Source organism: Hydra viridissima, unplaced genomic scaffold (assembly GCF_058129835.1).
Source record: "Hydra viridissima isolate aposymbiotic clone 2 unplaced genomic scaffold, HvirCarnegie_v1 scaffold_3, whole genome shotgun sequence".
NCBI classification, from domain to species: domain Eukaryota; kingdom Metazoa; phylum Cnidaria; class Hydrozoa; order Anthoathecata; family Hydridae; genus Hydra; species Hydra viridissima.
In genome coordinates, this window is record NW_028324302.1 from 14,604,260 (window position 1) to 14,629,054 (window position 24,795).

At 29.1% G+C, this 24,795-nt stretch overlaps 1 protein-coding gene across 7 annotated transcripts; it reads right to left on the minus strand.

The window, feature by feature from the left end:
• Positions 1–5,541: 5,541 nt before the first annotated feature.
• Positions 5,542–24,507, minus strand: LOC149891137 (uncharacterized). 7 transcript variants are annotated; one of them, XM_090081551.1, is made up of 21 exons: positions 23,653–24,507; positions 23,348–23,566; positions 23,040–23,205; positions 21,903–22,732; positions 21,625–21,781; positions 20,859–21,210; positions 20,503–20,686; positions 20,205–20,309; positions 17,965–18,053; positions 16,963–17,109; positions 16,744–16,855; positions 16,416–16,552; positions 16,051–16,166; positions 11,665–11,939; positions 10,375–10,689; positions 9,886–10,016; positions 9,594–9,804; positions 8,694–8,873; positions 6,828–6,896; positions 6,294–6,449; positions 5,542–5,813 (listed from the first exon to the last, which is right to left on the minus strand). In XM_090081551.1, exons 2-21 carry the CDS (start codon positions 23,549–23,551, stop codon positions 5,667–5,669), a joined length of 4,083 nt encoding a protein of 1,360 aa, XP_089937677.1. In that variant the 5' UTR covers positions 23,552–23,566; positions 23,653–24,507; the 3' UTR covers positions 5,542–5,666. The 7 variants fall into 7 exon arrangements, 5 of the variants coding, with proteins under 5 accessions (XP_089937677.1, XP_089937676.1, XP_089937679.1 ...); XM_090081550.1 differs by having other exon boundaries at positions 24,122–24,280; XM_090081553.1 differs by having other exon boundaries at positions 23,714–24,141.
• Positions 24,508–24,795: the final 288 nt, after the last annotated feature.

The window sequence follows — 24,795 nt, forward strand, 5'->3', positions numbered from 1 at the left end:
AAAGTTGCTCACTACAGTGGTTTTATAACATTTATAATAAATAGTAGCTATATTAGATAAATGAATTCCTATAGTAAGTATATATTTTGGGAACAAGGATTCAATTGCAAAAGTAATATATCCTTCAACATAAACAGGGAAAAATATATACTTTTCACCGCACGAACTCATGGAAAAAATACTTAAAAATATAGGAAAATCAGGGAATTATCAGGGAAAACTCGGGGAAAATGGATTTTCAAAACTGCCATGAACCCTGTAATAATAATTGTATTATTATCATATTGTGGTTTTGTCTTAGTGAAGCTACTGAGATGTTTGCACTAGCTCCACTATGACAAAACCACACATATTATATGGTAGGAATACTAGTCTAATATTACTACCATATAATATATTTGTGTTTATATATATATACATACTAATAATAAACTCTCTGTCTGTCTCTGTCTCTCTCTCTCTCTCTCTCTCTGTGTGTGTGTGTGTGTGTGTGTGTGTGTGTGTGTGTGTGTGTGTGTGTGTGTGTGTGTGTGTGTGTGTAGAGGGTAGAATGGTGAACCTCAGAGGTATTTTTCAAACTTTGACAACAAAATGTTTACGATTAATTCTGTAACAATATATTTCCTTTGTTTCTGACACATCAGCCTAATTATAGCAAATATTATTTTAATTAAATAAATTTGTAACCATATATATCAAAATATATATAGCTATCAATAACTTAAGTTAAGAGGTATTAAAAACAAACCTCATAAATAAAGTTTGCTATGAAAAAAAGAATAATGATCAATGGCTACAGTTTTGTAATATTAAGTCTTTAACTTTGATAGAGAATAACACATTTTTCACTTTACATTCAGATACTCAAAGTTAATGCCAAGTGATAGTTCTACCAGCTGCTTTTTTGAATCTGTATAATGGTAGGATGTGGCAAATTAAAGCCCACCTTTGATTTGTGTAGCTCATACACATTTTTTATTATTAATCTCAAATAAATTTGCTTATTATTTTTATTTAGACCTCAAATTTATAAATAAAATTTTAAAATAAGGTTGCCTTTGTTAATGTTATTGAATAACAATTACTATTCAACTTTATATATATATATATATATATATATATATATATATATATATATATATATATATATATATATATATATATATATAAATATATAAACACAAATATATTATATGGTAAAAAAAAGTATTCTCAGATATGAACACAGTTTCAAATCTAGACACAATTTATCTAACTTAAAACGAAAAAATTATTAAATTTCTACGCTCAGAAAACTAGATTATGTGTTTTTAAGAGTGTAAACAAATCAGCATATTCAAGAATGTTAATTTACTTAGAAAAGCGCAACTTTAAACTTTTTAATATAATCTTAATCTTATTTGACTCATTTTCTTATGCAACTGAGATATGCTTATTATGATTTCAGTTTTAGAAAGAGTCTAAAATGTTGATTAATGTGAAAACATGTATAAATAATCAGTCAACTAAATAAAAAAATTCGTTGCTACGGACCGTAGCCATTATTAAAATTTGACTTTTTTAAAACTACTACTGCGCTTGCGTATAATAACTTGTCGCTTTTTGCTAAAGTTTGAATGACCGTGGGTGGAGCAGATGTGGCTTATTTAATTCATTTGGCCAGATAATAAATGGAAAAAGCCATATCTGGTACACCAAACTTGTCGTTATGTACACTTATTGGAGGGACGTACAGAATACACTGTTTGTTTCTTTAAAACAAAACATATTTTAATTCACTGTCAAACTAGTCTAATAATTACTTGATAGCCTAATTATCGACCCTAGACATTTATAAAAATTTTTGAATAATTTTCATATAACTGCAATACAAATAAATTGAGCAATCAACGCTATGTTCTAGTGTAAATTACATTGTTCGTCGTGAAGATGTATTTTTTAAAATCGTAATTTATGTTGTGATTTATGCTATTAAAACGAACAGCATAGAAAAATCGTCTGACGTAAATTTTACCTCTCAAGGTAAACTCGAATCAAAATCATTCTGAGTTAAACCACTGATCTCTATAATAACTGGATAGCGCAACTCCGAGCAAAGCTTCTAATTTTTTGACGCCAAAATCGCCATATTGGAAAGCCCCAAAAATTTAAATTCCGTAAGCTTTAAGTTCTGTTTTTCGACTAATCGCTTTAAATACATAGCATCAGTTTTCAGCGTTCTGGGGCTTTCCAATATGGCGATTTTGGCGTCAATTTTGATATTAGAGATGCGCTATCCAGTTATTATAGAGATCAGTGAATTAAACGAAGCACACTCACTCCCCCACGCATTGTATTTTATTCATAAAATAAGTTAAACTCAGCAAATGTGTTAAAAGGTTTCTTTTTAAGTTTATTGTTCTTACAAATTTGATTAAATTACTTTTTTTGGTCATGATTATTATTTTGTTTGACATGCACAACTTTCGACAAACTTTACAAAAGCAAATCTCACGTGAGGTCTTTGCTACTTATTTAATGGATAATATTCAATGTGTCCATCAATCTTTAAATTCATAGCCTTCGTGTTGTATAACATCCTTACGAACTTCTCGCCAACCTGTGATAAACATGTGAGAGTAAATATTTAAAAAAATGAAAATAGAACATCAAAATCAAAACAGTTTAAAAACGATTTTTTTGTAGTTTTTCTAACTAATAAAGTTTTTATGACTTAAAAAACAGCGTTGTGTTGCATTTGTTTAAATAAAAAAAATCTGGATGATATTGATATTTATATTTGCCTCTTTTAGTTGTAAATTGTTTTAGTGTTTCACTAGACAGAAGAGATATTGTATTTGCCCCTTTTCAGAGAGAAAAAGGGGCAAATACAATATCTCTTCTGTCTAGTGAAACACTAAAACAATTTACAACTAAAGATGATGAGTAAGCATTTACAAACAATTTCATACAATAAAATGTAAATGCTTGCATCATTTCTGAAATATATTTTAGGATGAGGAAAGTGGGGAAATAGAGAACTATTAAATTCCTGATTCCTCACAATGTTTGAACTAATAGAGTGATTAACTAATATAAAATATCAGAAACTTTTCTAAAAGCTAAACAATATCCAACTATGTAACAAATTCTCTTTTTATATTGATAAGTGTCATTTTTAAAAAAAATTTTGTCCAGAATAAAAAAAAAATATGATCAGTATTCCCCTTAAGCAACTTTTGTGACCTGGTCAAGGATATTTTAATTCTAGTCTAAATTTCCATTAAATTCCAGACAGATTCAGTGCTAAGTTGCTAAATTTAGAATATTCTAGACATTTCTAGGTCCCAAAAGCATTCAAGTGGTCCTGCTTTATAGACAATTGATGCAGCTTAAGAAGTAAAACAGTGTCAAAATTTTCCTAGACGTCTTTAATTGTAAAGTGTATGGTTGTGATTTTGCCAGATATGAAATGGTGGGTCTCCAAGGGAATATTTCCATGTTAGGTTTGCTTTTGGGATAACAGGAACACTGTAACAGAGAAAGCAAGATAGAAAAATTTTTTTGAAGTGGTTTAAGGCATCCTTAGGAATCAAAAAGCCCAAACTATGTAAAGCTTGTTGAAACACTGAAAAAGTACTGAACTTAAAAAATGCAAATACCTCATCAGTGTACACTTCAAACGCAATATTTTAAGAAAATTCGGGCACACTCCTAATGATAAATTCTTGTTATAGTTCTTATAACAACCGTTATTATATTTACAATCCCTCAATTTTGGGAATTTGAGATCCTTGAACTTAATAAATCAACAAGTGCACCAACACCACTTCTCAAGCCAGAAAGTCTAAACAAAAGAATATATGAAGAGGTTTATAAGCTACTGCATTTTCAATTTCAATTGCATACACTCAACTGTAAAAACTTAAACAACTATATTAAATTTATTCATAGATCTGCATCTATCGTTGCTAGTAATAAAATATGCCTGAAGCATACAAGTTAAAAATAGTTGTTTTTTTCGAAGTAAAATTCAGCCATTCATTTTAAAAGGATCTTTTCTTTTATAGGATTCATCTATTGCAAATAAAGGCTCATCATTACCATCTGGACGCTGAACTCTGTACTCTATCTACATGTGGCAATGTTGCCATAAATTCAGATTTATCCCATTAATAAAGTTCTGCATTTGGTATATCATTATATTTTGAATCATTTGTTAGAATTTAGCACCATGTTGGAAAACTACCTGTAAATTAATGGTAACAACCAATAAATTTCAATATTGCTTAAAAATAATTCAATTGGGATTTACAAAAAGGTGTCTTTACCTATAAACTAGTTAATGATTTTATGAATTAAAAGTTTTTCATTTAAAAATTATGACAGAATACATTAGGATGTATTCTGTCATAATTTTTTAATGTAAAACTTTTAAACCTAAAAATCACAAAACATTCTTTAAAAAAGTTTAAACTAAAAAATTTTTATTACAAAGTATTTTATTAAAAGTTATGGTTTAATCTGCAGTTTTGTCTAAAGTAATAGAGTGATTAACTAATATAAAATATCATAAATAGGTCTTTAAAAATAAATAAAAATATCAGAAAGAGGTCAAAGGTTTTACTTTCACACTCATACATCACACACTCACATCATACAGGATTACATACCTTTTTTTTCTAACCATTATGCATAAATAAAATTACCAGATATCTGTTTAACTTAACTGACAGTCTCTTTTAAGTTTAACAGGATTTTTTATATGAATTGCTATCATAAATAATTTATGGTTTACTTGAAAAAATGAAAAAAACTGTTAACTTTAAATGGAATCAAGGTTTTTTAGAAATACCAACCAAGTACCTAACTAATTCCATTTACAGACACCACTTACACATGTAAAAAACATACAAAAATAAAGCTATTTTCGAAATTTAATTGTTTGCTAGAGTAGGGTAACAGGATATTGCTTATAAAAAATCCCATCACTAAAATAACAAACTTTATTTTTCAGAAAAAAAAAAAAAAAAAAAATTACTTGTACTTGGAGAAGCTGCAACTAATGTGAAAAGACATTTACAGGGTTAAATGGAGAAGTAATCACAGATTTATGCAATTCATAATGGTATTAAACTTTTTTTAAATAAAAAAAAAATCATTTTTGTTAAATTCTTATTTGAAAAACAAACCCATGATAAGAAAAAGAACTTAAAAACGTTAACACAAAACAAAGAATGACAACTTTTTATAAGTAAATTTGATTCTTAAAAACTTATATTAAAACTACAACTTTAATTAAAAAAAAGGAAATTCATAATCTATTCTTTACAATATGTACAAATAATATATAAATTTATAAACCTCTGTAATATCTAAATAAATACGGATTTAAATGACACAAAACAGATTCAAACATTTTCAACATTCAAATTAAAGCAGCTTGAGCAAGTAAGTGTTGAAAATCAAAAAAATTTCATAGAATCTTGAAAAAATAACTTAAAACTTTTTAGTAAAATAAAAATAATGATTAAAAACTAAAGCTATAAAATAATAATACAAATAACAATATTAAAATCATTCACGTCATATTATTAACAACAAATTTATTCCCTTTAATGAGTTTGCAATTTTAAATTGCATTTTCAACAATATAAAAAAATGTAAAAAATGTAAAATAAAAAAAGTTAACTGATATTTAGATGCTTTACAATTCCATTTAACATATCCTCCATTCGATTGTTTTGTGCTTCCATTGCTTTCATTCTGGTCTGCAAATTATTAACAGTTTCTCTCAGTTCATTTTGTTCTTTTTTCTTCAAGTTTTTGTCAATCTGATATTAAAAAAATTTTAAAATTTCAAAAAACAAACCTATTGAGTATTAAAATATATCAAAATCATTGACACATAAAAATCAGTGATGGTGCAGTTTGAAGCTAACACTCAAACCACATAAAATACTTTCAAGTTCTTAAAAAGGCTGCTTTAAAAAAAGCAATTTTCATGAAACAGAAATTGTGGTTTTTTGTAAATATAAATTGGGATATTTTACTAATTAGTTTAAATTTTATTGCTTCAAAACATAAAATTTTATGTTAACATCAGAGGTTGTTGTTTATAAGAGAGTGATAAATGAAATGTTGCTGATACATCTTCATGTTAACAACTTTTTCCTATCAAAATTTAAAATGGAACTGTAAACTTGAGCTGTTGAAATCAAATTTAGCAGACTAAAATTAATGATTCCCCACGGATTATCCTTAAAATCAACTTAATACATTTTTAAACTAAAACATAGCTAAATGCTAAAAACCTTCTCATTTGTATTTGTTCCTGGCGGTTCTGAAGACCAGCATGACCAGACACTCCATGCTTTATTGGCATTAGGATAAAATGATTCTTCTAATTTCACCAGCTCTCTTTGCATTGAAATAGGCAAAGCCTTCTCTACATCTAATGTTAGATCAACCTAGAAAAAATATAACTTTCATTTTAGTTCCATGTATAATTGAAGCACTAAAGATTTTTGTAGAATAATAGAACAGCAGTATAGCAGTTTAGTAGGGTACTAAAAAGGCTGTTTGTAAGAGGTAGAGTCATTTCATGCAGTAGAACAGTACTGATTTTTGTCCAGCCCAATATAAAGTTGCAGCTCAATATAGTAGTTCAACATTGCAGCATAGTAGAACAACTGGGTTGTAGTGAAGCAAATCAGTGAAACAACTGTTTAAATGCAGTTTTTGTTGCAGTTGAGTAAGACAATGTAATACTGTTGTTTAATTGAACAATGTGTTATATTATGGTGTAGCCTTATGTATAGTGCTTTTAATCCAATCAAACTCTATACCACCATTGCTAATCTCTGTAGTGCAGCTTGTTTTTGAACACCTTTTATATCATCAACTGCTAAACCAACCTAAAGATGAACACATTAGAGTTATTACAATAAAGTTTATTTACAATAATTATAAAACAGTAGCTATAATTCTTAATTTGTAATGTATTACACTTTTGGTGAGAGTAAAAATCTAAACAATAGATATCACACTCAAAAAAAACATTAGGAAAAAATTTTTTACACTTAGGTAAATTTGTTTATTAATCACAAATTGCTTACTGGATACTTCTAACCAGCTATTAATTTTGCTATTAGTTATCAAATTTATTTACCAAAAGGAACCTAGATGAGTGTGTTAAACTGAGCTTAAATAACTATTTGTTATTTAAAAAACTGATTTTCCAGAATGCTATAAATAACAAATCTTTATTCTGCTGAGTAAAACACCTAAATATTTTAAACCTAAAGAACAATCACAAACAGTAAAATTTATTTGTAAGTTGTTCAGTTAATTTTTATTTTGTTATCTTTTACATAACTAATTTAATTTTTGCATTTTTTTTCACCCAGTAACATTGAAAAAAAATACTGCTCTCTTTTTTTAAGTAAGGCTTTTCTTTATTAAGAAGGCTTAAAATAAAAAATACTTAAAAAATACTTTTCAACAAAAAAATTTTATATCAACATAACAAACTTAAAAAACATGAATAAGATAATAAACTTGTCGAAAAGATGCATTACATCCTTAAAAAAAAAAGATTTTATATATTACATCCTGCTGACAACTCCTATTTCGAATATTGGTATTAATTATATTATTGCTAAGTGGTGCACAATGATGATTTAATTAAGTTTAATTAAGATATTGAGAAATTGTCATGCAAAATGCTTCAATTTTAGCTTCAATGGACTGTCAGATTGGCTGATCATATGATAATAACATTCAATCTCAAGGTTAGAAAAAACCAACTACCATATCAAAGAAGTAAGTAAAAGCTATACTATATCTTTTGAATAAAGAGGAACTCTCTTAGTTTGAAACACTAAAGAACAAAAGTGGTTAGGATTCAGACATCATGACCTGGTAGTTATTTATCAAAACCAAATTGAATGATATATATGCAGCTAAAGCTAAATGCTACAGACCATTTTAAGTCTTTTTGAAAAATCTAAAGGTATCCTGCCTTTTGAAAATAGAAAATCTTTGAAAGAAGTTTTTAATTAAGAAATTTAGGCAGAGTGCTTCAAAGTTTTTTTTATGTATGCAATTTGTATTTTTTATATATAAATGTAAAATTTAATTAACATTATATAGATTTTTTATATGAAAAAAATAAGATTTAATTTATGTATGAAATAAATCACATACCTTGATTTAAAGCTCAATAAAAAAAAAAATAAAACATTCATCTTAAACTTAATTCAAAGTATAAAATATGGATTCAAAAGTAAAAAAGTTATACTTTTTTACAATTGGTTTCATAAATGAACTCAATTATAATAGTCATTGCAGCAAAATATCAAGTCAAGATATATAAATAAATAACTTCTTTTTTTTTATTTGTAATTCACTACTATTCAAACTATTAAGTTTGCATTTTAAGTTTTCTTTTTATAAGTAACAGAATTTTGACCTGTCTTTCTTATAAAATCTTTTTACTATTCGGACTAAAAAATTAAAATACTTTTTCATAGCAGTTAAATGTTTTGTAATCTCTTAGTTTAAAAAAGTTTTACTAACAGTCTTAATAACAGCCTTCATGATACTCTTAATAATGGATTTTTTAGGTTTTTAAACTTAGCAATAGTAGCAACATAAGCTAATAATATACAATATAAACTTGCTGTAAACTATGAGCAAAATTAAAAACATACCAATAAATTCATCAGAATGATGCAGTTAGTAATCAAGTATGTAACATAAACTGCCCATCCCACTGATATTTGTTCATTCTTTGCACTATTGAACACTGTGTCATACTCAAACTCTCCTAACATTCCTAAAGTTGTTTTAAGTATGGAGCGAGCAGGAGTGATGAATGCAATTGTATCGCTCTATGAGGTATAGAGTGCACATTAACATTACAGTATGGAGCATCTTTTTATTAATGCACATTCTTTCAGAAAAAAGAATTCAAAAAATCAAACTTTTAAAAAAATGTATTTCAATAAAATAAAAAATTTACTATATTAAATAATTCATAAATCTATCAATATAAGCAAGACAGCATCTTGAGTTTAAAAATGGTAAACTCTACTTGTATTGTTTAAGAAATATTTTAATCTTGCATTTGACTACAAAATATTGATTTCATCCCATGTACAATTCTTTATAAAGTTTTTTTATTTACATATGCTTTTTTTTATGTTAAAAATAAAACATTCTTAGTATTTATACCTTCATCTGTTGGAAAGTCTCTAAAAAGGTTTACTTTACACTATGAATATTTTTAAAAGTATTTGAGATTTATCAGTTCAAAATCTCTAGTACTTATAACTTAAATTCACAGCCAATTTTTGAATTTTTTTTTTTTTTTTAGATTTTCTTATTCTAGATATTCTTATTTAGATATTCTTATTATTTTTATCTCCCCCAAAAAAAGGTCCTTTAATACTTTAAACTTTAAAGCACTAAATAAAAATATTAATGAGTTTATAACTAGAAATCTGAGAACTTATCCAGATCATCTTTGTGTTTACTAATCTCATGTTCAAAACCTGCTAAAATTTAAATAAACTTTTATTCCTTTTTTTTTTTTTTTTTTTCAAACTTACCGATTCCTCATCTAAAGCCAAATGAAAACCAAGTCCAAAAGCAATAATAAATAAGATAAAAACAATCGAAAACTTTGCAAACGTTTTCAGAATGTGAGTAAACATAACCACATAAATGCCAAGTTTTGGGAACTTCCTCATGAACAATACTAAAACTAACCAAGATAATGTCACTGTAGCAGCTCCAAACCCACGATACCACTCTGAGCATCTACCATAGAAAAGCTTTTCTTAACATCAGGTCATTTTACTTATCATAACTTAAAACATCAACTTAAATTGCAAAAGGTACCTTGAGCTGTATTCATTTCTTGTCCACCTGAACGATTCCAAAGCAAAATAAAGTGCAAAGATATACACTACTAACTCCATTAGTCTATGAATATGCAGATAATGATGCGCTTCAGATAGCAACTTCATCATCTAAAAAAAAAATCTCACTTCAGAAGCAACACATAAAAAGTAGTTGTAAAAAAACTCACCCTTAATTGCAGACAGTATGCAGAATATGGATTTAGAAATACTGTTCAATTTTATCTAGCTTGTTAAAAATTTTAAGACTCCTGATTTTAACATTTTAATGGTTGAAATAAAAGCTTGATTTAGGTAATTTTTATGATTTTGGCATTTTATTGTTTTAAATAAGAAATTACTTGATACTTTTAACAAACAGATGATTGCATATTTAAAAAATACAAAGCAATATTATTTGAATTAACAGAAGATAGATTTCTACAAACAAATTTGTTGCTAAGACTTTGCTATACATACAAAAAAATACCTCTATTGTTAAACTTATGGCACTTAATACCACAATGAAGTATCTACCAGGTTGAATAAAGAAGTTTGAAGATGTGCTCGTAATTGCAGGAGTTGGTTTAGTAAAATTACTAGTAGTGTCTGTAGAACAATTTGAACAGCATACAACATTTAAATTTGCATTTAAAGATAAAGCATAACCTGTTACAAACATGAGGAAGATAATATATAAAAACAATCTGGAGTAATAAACATATCTTCCAGAAGAATTCCACTTTCTCCTTAACAAATAGGTGACCAATGGATGACACAAAAGTCTTGTGCGTTCATTTTGAACCTAAAAAGTTTTTCTGAAAATTATTAGTCATAAACTATTTAAATTTAAGCTTTAAATTTTGCTAATATGTGCTAATAATAAATCCACGTTGGGATTTTCACAAAATTCTACTGAAGAAAATCCATATTTGATAAAATTACAAAATTTTGAAAATGATTGAAAGTAGAAGTATCACTAAAGTGCTTATAAAAATAGTAAAAACTAATGCAGCGATAGCAACAACAACAATTATAAAGTACTAAACAAACATCTACAACAGTCATTATACCCTTAACAACTCAATCTTAACTTGGATTTATGTTAAAAATGATAGCAATCAAGTTATTATTAACAAAATTTTTGATAGATTAAGCACGGTTTGTTATTGTGAAGAAAAACTGTCTGAAATTTCTTTCTTTTAGAAAACGTTCTACAAATTGACTCTCAAATTCGATAACGAATGTGGCTAAATTTGTAGTTTTAGATTTCACTTGCTTAAACAGAATTAGAATTTAACAACTAATTTTCATTTATCATGCAGAAAATAATTGCAACCGGTCCAATTTGCATGTTGTAATTTGCAACTAAATATAATGCATAAAATAATTGCAACTAGTGTAAACCAAATTTGCATTTATTATTTGGAAAAAGATTGAAAGAGTTAAAAAACAAAACAGAACTTGCATTAATTTATATCAATTAGAAATTATTTTGCAAAAAGTTATTGCAATTGGTATAGACTCAACTTGAATTTATTGAGTGAAAACTTACCCATTTGGATATTAATTGCAATTGGTTTCAACTTGAATTTATTGAGTGAAAATTTCACCATTTGGATATTAATTGCAATTGGTTTAGACTCCATTTTTATAAAAACTGATCAGATTGGAACTTGCATTACTTTAACAAAAGATTTTGCTTTTTAAACAGTTAATCAGTAAAAGCATAATTCATATAATTAATACATGTAATAATCTTGAAACAAAAATAACATACCATAAACTTTAATGGGTGATTTTGCTTAGTTTCCATATTTTTCAGGCAATAGCCAGGCAATTTCATTCTCTGAGCCCATCGTGTTGCAAATGATGATTTAAATGAAGATACATTAAGAGCTTTACTATGATGTTCAAAGAACTCTATACCATTTGGGCCCCATGGTGTAAAAGCATCTTCAAGAAACTCATATGTGCAAGTAAGTTTAAATTGTGGGTGTTCATTTGGTAAACCATTGTTAACTATACATTGGTTGAACACAATTTCAGCGACATCTGAAACCAATCACTTCATTGTGAAAAAAGTTAAAACAATACCCAAAAACTTATATAACAACTGGTCAACAGTCAATCACTCCTAATATGGAAAAGTTTAATGCCAGAACAGGAACTTCAAAAACCAAATTAGTCAGCAATATATATATATATATATATTAAGGTGGGCTGAAAAAACTGTCTTGAAAACTAGGAAACGGCAGGGCTTGCAATAGTTGCTCCATGACCTTGTTAGTTATTGTGTAAAATATTTTGAATTTTGGAAGTTATCTTGTGGTGCCCCAGGGAGTCCCAATTTTATGACTGCCAAATGGCCCTATTTGGTTTTAAAATGGTATAGCTTCCAATGAAGTACTACTAAAAGCAACCATAATTATAATTAAGGGCAGTGAAACAGAATCAGGTAGTTAGGTAATGCAACAGACTGTTATAAATAAACTGTGCTTTCTCTATTATCACTCATTCATAACGAAAATAAAGTAAATACTATACAATTAACTTAATGTACTTTTCAGCAAAACAAAGAATGTCGGAAGTTATTATGACACCCAGTAGCAAACCAAAGAATCTGACTAATGCTCAGGTAAGCAGTACGACTATATTTATTACGTTATTGCATTATTACATAACCGTAACCCTATTATTGTTGCAAGACAGAACTTAGCAAATCATGCTAACTTGAAAAGTGTTAAGGTTAAAATTAAAGTTTGGGTTAGGGTTTAGGTTTACATGCATCGGCCGCTTCTCAGCAATTACTGAGTTCGTGTTGTTTATGTTTTCAGGAAACAGAAAAGTGCAATACTACACCCCGCAGCGCATCGAAGAAGCCGACAAGAAAGTCCCAATGCTGTCCGGTTTTCGGTTATCTGTCCAGAGCCAAAGAGACCCAACTGCCAACAAAGTCGGATTCAATGCGAACCTTTTTGCAGATACGACGAGAGATGAAAGTGACAGACAGTGCTCCGGATCCTGCAGTTTCCACAGTCGCAGAAAGAACAGCGCAACATATCGAGCATATATGGATCAAAGCGTCAATCCCGGTAATATCACACAAGAGAATTGTAAAGAAAATCAGAATGCTCCACAGCAATTACTGAAACTTGCTAAAACCATATAAATTCAGAAATTGTGATCCGGCATACACCGAGCGACTTAAAAGATTTGCTACCGAAACAGATCTGCAACTATTTGATATTGCAATCTGCAAATGTATCAATTTTCCAAGTTGCAGATGCAAACTTGAGCATAAGGTGCCGCCTTCGGAGAGAAGCTTCTTGACGGACCAACGAAATCAACGAAAAATGATGATCGGCGGCGTTGATGTAAGAACTACAAAGAAACTCGTGTTACGACAAAAACGCCAAATACGAGTTGATGATTTCATGGAAAAACATCGCAAATGTATCAAAATTGATGAAAAAGTTGTCGATGTAAATGTTTCGGAAACGTCTGATGAGGACGACTCAAGAATGGATGCAATTGATCCGGATTTCAGTGTTACCACTGACACTACTGACAGTAAAGTATTGGATATTGATAACAAGCAGCGCAAGAAACAAATGCGACTAGAACTACCAAATGTATCTAAGATGTGCGATAGATATAAAGTTCCAGGTCGTTGTGCAGCAGCTATTGTCAGTGCAACATTGCAAGATGTGGGTCTTATACACAAGGGGGACACATCAATGGTAATAGATAAGAGTAAACTTGGAAGAGAACGGCGAAAAGTCATAAAGCGATTACAAACCCAGGCATTTCAGCAAAAACTGAATGGACTCTATTTCGATGGCCGCAAAGATAAGACCAGAGTGCAAACTAGAAAAAGTAACAAAAACCTTGGACGGATTATTGTAGAAGAACATGTGTGTCTAGTTCGCGAGCCAAATTCAGAGTACCTAGGCCATATTACACCTTCAAGTGGAGGAGCCGAGAGCATAACTACAGGTATCTGGGACTTTCTAAAAGAGAATAAAGTCAAAGCAGAGGATCTAATGGCTTTTGGGTGCGATGGCACTAATGTCAATACCGGCACACACCAAGGTGTGATCCGTTTGCTCGAAAAGCGCCTTGGTAGACCGCTTCAGTGGTTCGTCTGCTTATTGCATGCAAATGAATTACCGCTGAGGCATCTGATTACTCATCTTGATAGAGTTACGAGTGGTCCGAAATTGTTTTCTGGACCCATTGGAAGTTTACTGCCGACATGTGAAGAATTGCCCGTTGTACCATTTGTGGCTATAAAGTTTGACAACTGTCCTCCTGCGGATTGTGCTGACTTGAGCACGGATCAAAAATATTTGTTCAACATGTGTAAAGCAGTGGAGACTGGGCAATATCTTGAAGATCTTGCGTTGCAAAAGCCCGGGCCGGTCACACACTCAAAATGGTTGACTACCGCTAACAGGCTACTTCGGTTTTATGTAGCGACAGTTATTCCTTCCGAGAATCTTGTGGAACTTGTCACGTATGTCATGACTGTGTATGCACCCTTATGGTTCCACATTAAACTCAGGTCGACGTGCACGAAAGGATCGCGACATATGTGGAGACTAATACAGTTTTCCAGATACATGAAACAGTAACTCAAAGTGATCGTTGATCCCGTAAATGCCAGAAACGGTTACTTTTGCCATTCTGAGAACATCTTGTTAGCAATGCTTGCTGATGAAAGAGACCACATCAGAGAGCTGGGCTGCAGACGGATACTTGCTGCACCGAAGGAGAATCCATCAGAAGCACTGCGACAATTTCGAGTTCCAAGTTTAAACAATGCCAGAGATTACATTGACCTGGTAAACTGGAACAACGAAGACCGCTGCGAACCTCCGATGACAAAATACCTGGCTGAAGCAGAACTACAAGACTGCGTTAAGAACAGGAACAACCAGATTGTTAGAAGCCTGCCACAATTTCCCTGCCACACCTAAGCCACCGAGCGACATATTCGTCTAGTGACTGAGGCATCGGCGGCAGTTTGCACTGAACAACGAGACGGATTTATCCGTTCTGGTATTGAATCCAGAAAGAAAATGAAAACGTTTGACAACAAAGCACAATACAGACTTTAACATTTTATTTGCATGTATAGTGTATACTTGTGTACTGTGTAGTACAAGTATTTTAAGTAACTAAATTAAACATTGCTTAGTTGTATGTAAAATGTCAGAAAATTACAAAATTGCATAAAATTGTTGATATCTCAATAGTGTTGGGGCACCCCAAGACCAACGAATTTATGAGCTCTACTTTTTTGTTTTCACTAATGCTACTATGGAGCAACTATTCCACCCCCTGCCAATTTTAGATTTGCAAATTTTTTTTTTTACAATACTTTCAGCCCACCTTAATATATATATATATATATATATATATATATATATATATATATATATATATATATATATATATATATATATATATATATTGATTAAAAATATGAAAACAAAACAGAATAGATGATAAAAAATTAGTTAAAAAACATAGCTCAAAAGTGAATTTAAAGTCTACCTTTACTAGTAATTAAAACAATATACATTTTCTTAACCAACCGTTTTTTAAAAATCAATATCTGCCATTTTTATTTTGATATAGCATAATAACAAAATACACTTTTTTGCACCATGTTTTTTTTTAAAAAAAAGTTTGATTGAATGTTTTTTTGTGTTAACTTCAATTGAAGAGTTCTATTTTTTTAAATTATTATGAAGCTTTTCGACATTTAGTTTTTGAGATGTAAATGAAAAACTGAATGTTTCACTTGTAACTACCCAAACTATGGATATGACTGTTGCATACTGGAGTTCACCAATGATGACTGATCAACTGATTTAGAGAATTATTTTAAAGATTGCTTCAAAAATGAAAAGGATACTGTTTGATGTTTTTATAGCATACTGATATAATTTTTAAATCTTAGGTTTTCACGAAACCAAAATAAAAAGAGCAAACTTTTTTACACTGTCAAGTTTTCAATGTAAAACTGACATTTTTTTCTAATACATTAGAAAAGCACAGAATATTTAATTTTCAAAAAGTGAAACTTAAACAATGTTTAGTTAAATTGGTATGCTATCCAAAAATTGTATTGAGTGAAGGTCATAAAAAGATTTACCAGGAAGTTTCTTTATCAACTTTCTCATTGGTGTGGTATGCTTGTTTCCTTCAAAAGTAGAGTTACGCATAACAATTTTCCAATTGGCACTATTGACAATAACAATTGCAGCCTCTCTGTGTAAAAAGTTTAAAACAAGGATACAGGCTAAACCATCAAATACATTTAATGAACATCATAAACCATTTACCGCTTAACTGATGCTTTTAACATGTAAAGAAACAATTACAAACTGCAACTTTAATGTTTAGGAACTTTTTCAGTTTTGTAAACTTAGTTTTACAAACTTTAACATGTAATAAAAACTTGACTTTAATAGAAATTCAGTTTACAAAACATTAAAAAAAAAATTCGCTTGTTCAAACCTTTGATTATTATCAATTGCATAATCTAAGCAGTTCCTTCCTAGGTGATCTTTCCGTGAAATATCAGCATTTCTAGATAACAACAACTTTATCATTTCTACATGTCCTTCTTTGCTTGCTAAATGCAATGGAGTTATCTGAAAAAAGAAACACAAAAAATTAACACAAACTAAAAAAAAATATTAGAGTCTGGTTTATCCAAACTAAACCATATTTTAACAGGCTACATATAACTGCTTTGCTATCATCTAAAATATATAGCGCCCATGATTTTTAAATGCTCAATCAGAAAATATTTAAACTTGTGTTACATAAGAACTAGGTGTACCTTAAACTTATCCATTGGATTAACAAGAGAATCAGCATCTAGAAGAAACTCAGCACAATGCTTCCACCCTCGAAATGCAGCACAATCCAATGGTGTCCATAGCAATGCATTTCTAAAAGATTACATAATAACATTACTAAGATAAAAACAGCCAACCTTTGTTAGAACAAAAAAGAAACAGTACCAAATTTGAGTTCTTAATAAATATTCAAAAAAAACCTAGCATCCACAGCAGCACCAGATTTAATAAGAATCTCAACAATTTTAACATGTCCTTCCATTGCAGCAAGATGAAGAGGCGTGTTTGAAGCATCATCAACATCATTCACAATGCTTAAGTCATTTGATAAAAATATTTCAACAATCCTATAAAACAATATTCAAAAAAAAAAAAAATCTACAGCAGTCCTGGCATTTGTTTTATTTTTATATTGGCATGCACCATACATACCAGTGTATAAGTTGAGGCTTTAAGGCATTTAGAATGGATCCACTGGTAACATGTTTTTAACAAAAAAATCCACTGGTAACATGTTTTTAACAAAAAGTCTTTTTGTATATTGGCATTCATCATTAAAAAGCCAATGCTTATATTTGTTGATCAAAATGATAATAATTCCTAAATCCTTTTTAGAAAATTGTATGAGGCTATGTTTGCGATAAAGAACTATTCATAACTTTTCGGAAAATAATGATATCAATGTGTTATGGGAAACACTTGGAAAATAAATTAAGTGCATTTACTATAAGTGGAAGCTTGTAAAAGTAACCTCCAAAACTGACTTAAAAAAATTCAAAAATTGACATAAAAAATGTGTTAATAACAATTTTTAACAATCTTAAAAATACAAAATTTTGAACTACAAAAATGGTATTTATGAAGCCGTATTGAGAGACAGGGAATTTATTAACACATTCATGTTCTAACAAAATAACTATTAAATAATAATAAAATAAGATTTTTAGAATATTCAATGGAGCAAAAAAACAGGCACTGCCAACTTAAATATTTTCAACTATCATCTGTATTTGTGTTTGGAAAAATAAATTCACACTACATAATTCTTCAGTAGTTAAGTTTGCCTAATTAGTAAAACAAACACTGAGTAAGTATTAAGATATCAGCATTTGGTTTTGTTATAAATATAAAATATACATTAAAAAAAAGCCAATTTTAATAATATTGTATAATTAACTATAAAATATTACAAATAATCTAACCTGAAATGGCCATACTTTGATGCTAAATGTAGAGGAGTTAGATTTTCATCATTTTTTGCATCAATACGAGCCCCCAAGTCCAGAAGCGTCTACAAAACCAGTGAAATTTTTTATGTTTAACACAAAAATTCTTGTAATATAAAAAACATCACAGGCTAAAAAGAATGTAGTTAAAAAAGTTAGAGTTTCTGGAAAATAAAAAAACTTTTTCCCCTAGAAAAAAAAAAATTTTTTCAAAAATGCCTTTATGCGCTTACAAGTTAAAACATGCTAGATTGATAGATTCTTAGTTTTCCCGATGAGATATATAATCTTTATTCTCCTCTCCGAAAAATTTCAAAAAAATTTAAGAGCACAGAATTTGAAAATTTCATTTTAAAATTTAGCAATAATATGCCTTCATTTTGACATCCCAGCAACCCTGACACTTCTTTTTTAAAAAACATAAGTACTGTATACAGTTAGAGAGATAAAGATCTAAACAAAAAACTTTATTGTGAGAAATAAACTTTGGTAAGTATATAAATAATAAGCAATAATTCAAGGTAATAATGAGCAAGCTCAGTAAAACTTAGTTATTGTTCAAGACAAGGTAAGACATTCAGTTTCAAGGTAAGACATTCAGATTGATGCAAGAAGCAATTGGAATGGTATTGGTAGCCATCAGCAACCTGATTAAAAAGTACAAAACGTTTGGATTTGTGAAAAATCAGCCAAGATCAGGAGCTAACCACAAAACAGATTTGATTAACGAATTACTCAGATTTGATTAACAAATTGGCAATATGGTAAAGAAAGCTGATTTTTTTCAGCGCCAAACACATCAAACCTTCTTGAAAAAATTAAAGCTATAGACTCTGAAGTTTAAGCCAAAATTCTTGATAAAAATCTTCTGGCCTCAACTAAAAAACTACCAATGGGAAAAAATTTATTTTTCAATAAGACAATCACTTCAAGTATACATCAAAGATAGCAAAAACATTTTTTAAGTAGATTGAGTTGAATGGTTAGCTCAAAGTCCAGATCTCAATCCTCTTGAACACCTGTGAGCTATTCTGGATCAAAAAGCTGGTGCACAATATTTCAAAAAGAAAGAAGTGCTAAAGATCTAACTCCAAGTAGCTTGAACTCAAATTGAATCAGATACAACAAATTAGAAGGTTGAATAAATACAAAACTGACTTGCAGAAGTCATTTAAGTGATGGTGGCCCAACTTGATACCAGAAAGTCAAAAAAAATTTCTTAATTCTAGAAAATTTTGATCTCAAAAACCCTGTTTGGATATTTATCTAAGATTGAAAACTTTTAAGTAGAAATATTTAATTGTGATAATAGTTATAATAATTATAATAAATGTTACAATAGTTGTGGGCAGAGAAAGTTTTTTTGTTATCATCAGAAAGTTTTTTTTCCTGAAATAACTTGCTAAAGTTTATTTTTCACAAAAAAAATTTTTTATATACAAATTTTAATTTGAAAAGAGTAAATTTAAACAATCTGCAAAACATTTAAAAAAATCCCCATCATGCAAAAAAAGTTACTTCATACCATGTAATTACCACTTTCAATTTCCCATTTAAGGGACTGATCATCTGTTTTGAAATTGAAAAAACCAATTAAAAGTCAAACTTATAAATTTAGATAAAGGTTTAGAGCAATTAACTTTTTTAAACTCTGATTTTTTTTATAATAAATATGCAAATTTGTAAAACATTCCAGAGATAACAAAAATGTTTATCGTATTCACAAAATCCATATAAAAATAATTTTATTATCAAAATCAGAATATAAATACAATTTGGTAACTGGCATTACTAATTTATACTTATAAAATGGTTTTTTAAAATAAAATAAAAATCAACTAAGAGATGTTTTTTTAAAACATTAAAGAGTCTTTCAAATTTTAATTTGAAACCCAAATAAGTAAAAAAAATAAAGGTTTCTTGGATTTCTTGAATCTTTGCATGAAACCTATATATGAATTAAAACAAAAATATGTATTGACAAATGATTTTAAAATGAAACAATATGTATATAAGAATCTCAAACACTTTGTTCTACCTGATTTGATTTTTGTGTAATAAAAAAATACATTTGAGTAAGTTTAAAGAAATCAACAATCATATCTTTGTTAATAGTTGAAACCTAAACCTTTTGAAACCCTTTTTGAATTTGTGATAAGTAAATATGAGCTAGGATTATTACAATTTCTTTACATCTTATTATATAGAAACTCTACCAGCACAATGTTCTCATGGCCCTCCTTTGCAGCAATATGAAGAGGTGTCATTTCATGTTTGTCAAACTCTTCTAACAGTACTTTTATGTTATGTTCACAAAGAATCTAGAAGAGAATTTCCATCAATTAGCTTTAACTCTATTCATTAAAAGAAATACACTCTAGGATTCAATAATCAAAAACTTTAAAATAGTCAGTGTCACAAATTTAAAAAGTTGCATTAGTCACTTCAAATGCAATAAAACAGTTTAAAAAACAAGTTACAAAAAAAACTATGATTCCAATTTCAAAATGCCACCTCAAAAGCCTCAATAGAGTTTTCTTCAGCAGCAACAAACAAACACGTCTTATCATTTGCATCTTTTACTGTCAAATCAGCAGAATGATCCAGCAACAACTTCACTGTTTCCAAATTGTTTTTGCGCACAGCCATAAGTAGAGGTGTTTCGTTATCTTTATCTCTGCTGTTTATACTTGCTCCTCTAAAAGAATTATGAACACATAGAACTTTGATTGATACTAAATACAACAAAGTTTACAACTTTTTCAGTTGCCTTAAATATCAAATATCTAAAAATCCAGCTCATAACAACTGTTCATTACTACTGCTTCAAAGAACAGAGGATCAGCATCAGACTTGAGGTCAAAACTCACTTTGATAATAAATACTCTACAATCTCTGCACGATTAAATAAAGCAGCTCGATGCAGCGGTGTTTCTTGAAGGGAATTCTTTGACTCAATATCAGCACCGTTTTCCACAAGAAGTTTTGCAATTTCAATCAATCCAGAAGTGCTGGCCAGGTGAAGTGGCGAAGTCATATTTGCTTTCATAAGATTAACATTAGCACCTTTATTTATACAGAACTCAACAATATTTATATGGTTACTTTCAACAGCAAGATGTAACGCAGTTTGCTCATCTCGATCATGAGAAAAAATCAATTTTGCTAACATGTTAACGCCGCCTTGTTTTTCTGCATAGTCGAACAATAACATAACAATATCTGTACAAATAATAAGAAGAAAAAATCATAACTTATTGAAATATTGCCCAAACATTTATGTTTTTTTCTTTTTCTTATAAATAAAAACTGTTTTCTTCAAACTTTCATTAAAGCTACTCAAAATCTTTCTTAAGGCAGAAAGAAAAAAAAGCGCAAAGAACACAACAACTAAAAAGGAAACTTTTACTTACATTACAATGGTTTAATCAACTATGATTATAAATTAAGTATGATTATAAAAGTTTTTTTTTCCACTAATTACAACTAATTTAAGAAAAAAAAAAAGCTTCAAAAACCTCATTATTTTTATGAGAATTGATTGCAATTATTATCACCCATACATGGTAAACTGATACTTTGCTAAGTTCATGATTATTACTTATAAGCGTAACTTTTTTTTAGAACATTTTTTACCTAAGTGACCTTCCATAGCAGCAAAATGCAAAGGAGTCATATCTTCTTCATCTTGACAGAAAATATTTGCACCATGTTCCAGTAGTAAACGACAAACAGCAAAAGATCCTGCACTGGCAGCACAATGGAGTGGAGTAATTTTTGTATGGTCAATTGCCTATTATAAGTAAAATATTCAGCAAAATACAAGATATTAAAAATTTCCTAATCAGATTAAAAAAATCTTTTTTAAAAAACAATAGATAATCTCTTTAAAACAAAAAACAAAGCAAAAAAACCTCTATTTCAATATTTCGTTGCATTAACAACTGTTTAGTAGCAAATACATTCCCTCTCATTGCAGCATAATGAAGTGGTGTGGAGCCATGAAAGTCTTTTGCATTAACATATGCTTTTTGCTCTAAAAGATACTTCAATATGGAATCCTCCTCAATTCTGTTGCATGGTTGCTTCCTCCTAAATATGTCTGGTTTTTTTTTTGAAGTTTTTTCCTTTAAAAAATCAGTAAACTCATTAATAGTGCCAAATGACTTTTCCTCAAGTTCATTAACCTTTTCATTTAATGATGATGATTCTATGACTGTGTCAGATGAACTTACATTTTTTAAGGCTGGTAAAATCAAAGCATCTACACTATTTAATGCCACTAACTCTTCTTTACTAAGATTATCAATAATGATAACAGGTCTTTTAATTTCACTTTCTATTTCATTATCCTCATAACTGCTTTCAGGGTTTAAATTTCCAATCAAATCAAAATTAGAAAGTGTTCGATTTGTGATGACATTGTTATCTGTTTTAAAAGCATTTAACTGAGGTTTTTTCCCAAATAAATTGTTGATACCCTCTAAGGAACAATGTATTGTAGTTTTTTTATTTTGGTTCTTTTTCTTCCCAGTTTCAAAAACAGTCTTTATACTTTTTGTAAGAGATTTTTTACTATCTGATTTGCCTGAGTTCATAAACTGGTGTATTGGTTTTGAACACTTCTGAGGATTGTGAGGCCATATTAGCTCATTACTGACTTGAGAAACTTTTTTTTTTTCAACAATGTAGCGAGAAGCATAATGTAGTGGGGTTGCTCCATACTCACCTTTGATGTTAATATCTAAAAATAAGAAAATAAGGAAACAATATGAATAGCTAGATCTCATCTATTTCTTCTACTCTATTCAAGTAAGACTGATTTAAAATCTAAAAAATCTCAAACATCTTAGTTGCATTTTACTCATTAAATTGACTACCCCATTTATTACTAATCAAAAGCAATTTCAAGTTCTGAACAACAACAGTTTACTAAAAAAAAAGAGGTCTGATCACTTACATGGCAAAAGAAGTTTAGTTCAATCAGTAATAAGGATATGAGTATAGAAAATAAGAAATTATATAAACTATGTTAAACTTTAAAAACTTACTAGCACCATTTTCCACAAGAAGCTTTACAACTTGAAAATGGCCATAACGAACTGCATAATGTAATGCGGATGTTTGTTCTGCATCCTTCATATTGATTTTTTTTCTATCTTTGCCATAAGAGTTCAAATACTCTTTTACCATATTGATCTGACCATCACGTGCTGCCTCAATAGAAAAAAAAGGAGAGAATAAAATGAAACTGAAAACTGTAAGAAATAAGTTATAAAATCAAATTTAAAGTTGACAGTTATATTCAGAACAAAACCTAAAAAAAAAAAGCTTTCAGAATCTAAACAAATGTATATACTTGATGAAGTTTTAATAGTGAAATTTCTACATATTGATCAGACAGGTTACTTTTTTGCTTTGATCGACCAGGAGAAAAAAGAATTCCTGGATTTAACATTTCTTCTTGTGACACAAATGGCAAAGATTGTCTTGGTAGCATATGTGAAAATAAGTTAACACAAGAATCCAATCTTATATTAATCAAATTGATCTCTTCGTCCATTTTTTTTTTCAAATACTGAAGTAACAATAATAGTAATGGTCAGTTATTTTTAAAAATCCAAGAAAAGAAAAAAAAAACAAATTAATTAAACTAATTATTACTATTTAATGACTATGTTTTTCTCCTAATCAAAATTTATTTCCTCATTTAATCCTAGCATACCAGGTAGATTGAGATACTTTGGTTTTCATTAAGGTTTTAGAATGGCCCAATTAAATAAAAGGCTTCCCAATATTCTTCATATGCTTCTTTAATTTTCAGGATTAAACAGTCTTTTCTGAAGGTCCGCAGATCTTATTAATACTTTTTTTAATTTAGATATACTTGGTCCTTTATATTGTAAAATCTAAATTATATTTGAAAATATATTTATATATGATGTTTATTTTGAAGGTAACTAGCTGTTCAACTTTTTTTCATGCTTTAAAAGTTATTAAAACAAATTAAACTAAATAAAAAATAGATTATTAAACTAAACTTTTTAAGTTAGATACAAAACTAAATTATTTAAACAAAAAGGAAATTGGTTATAGACATTTTTTTTTAAAAAAATAAGGTATTGAGACAAACCTCATCCGCTCCCGACCAATACATCTGGAGACATAAAGTAATGATTCCCAAAAAAAAATTACTTACTTTACATTGAAATGCTTCATATATAAATATAATTTTACTTTCCACACAGTTTGAAAATGAAAATAATTTCTCTTCATATTGTCGTTATTTCTGCTTTGCATTCGTAACGGATGACCTTTAGCTAGATAATAGAGTTCGTAAACAAATTTATAGGAGATTGTATGAGATATTATGTCGTGAATTGATGAATAAGATTGTATCGTGGTGGAGAAAATTTTGGAATTTTAGAACCCCCTGTTTAACAGTTTTTCCTTTTTGTTAAGAATTGAAGTTTGGAGTACTGTCGAACCCTTGTTTTTTTCTTAGTTTTTTATAAAAGTATAGGGAAAAGAACGTGATTGGATTAAAGTTTTTACGAAACGGTTTTTGATGTTTATTATCTTCCGCCCTTATTAACTAAGAAAAATGAACGTTTGATCCAACTTGCGAGATGTTCAAACTTTGCTGAACGTAGATGTTTGGTATTTTTTCTGCATGAAAAATAAAAAAACTTCAATAAGTTTTTCAACATTTACCATCATCTAGCTACAATGTTGGATAGATACTAAACAAATCCAAAGTTTTGTTCAACAATGTGTTGGATTAACAGATTCTCCACCATCCTGTTA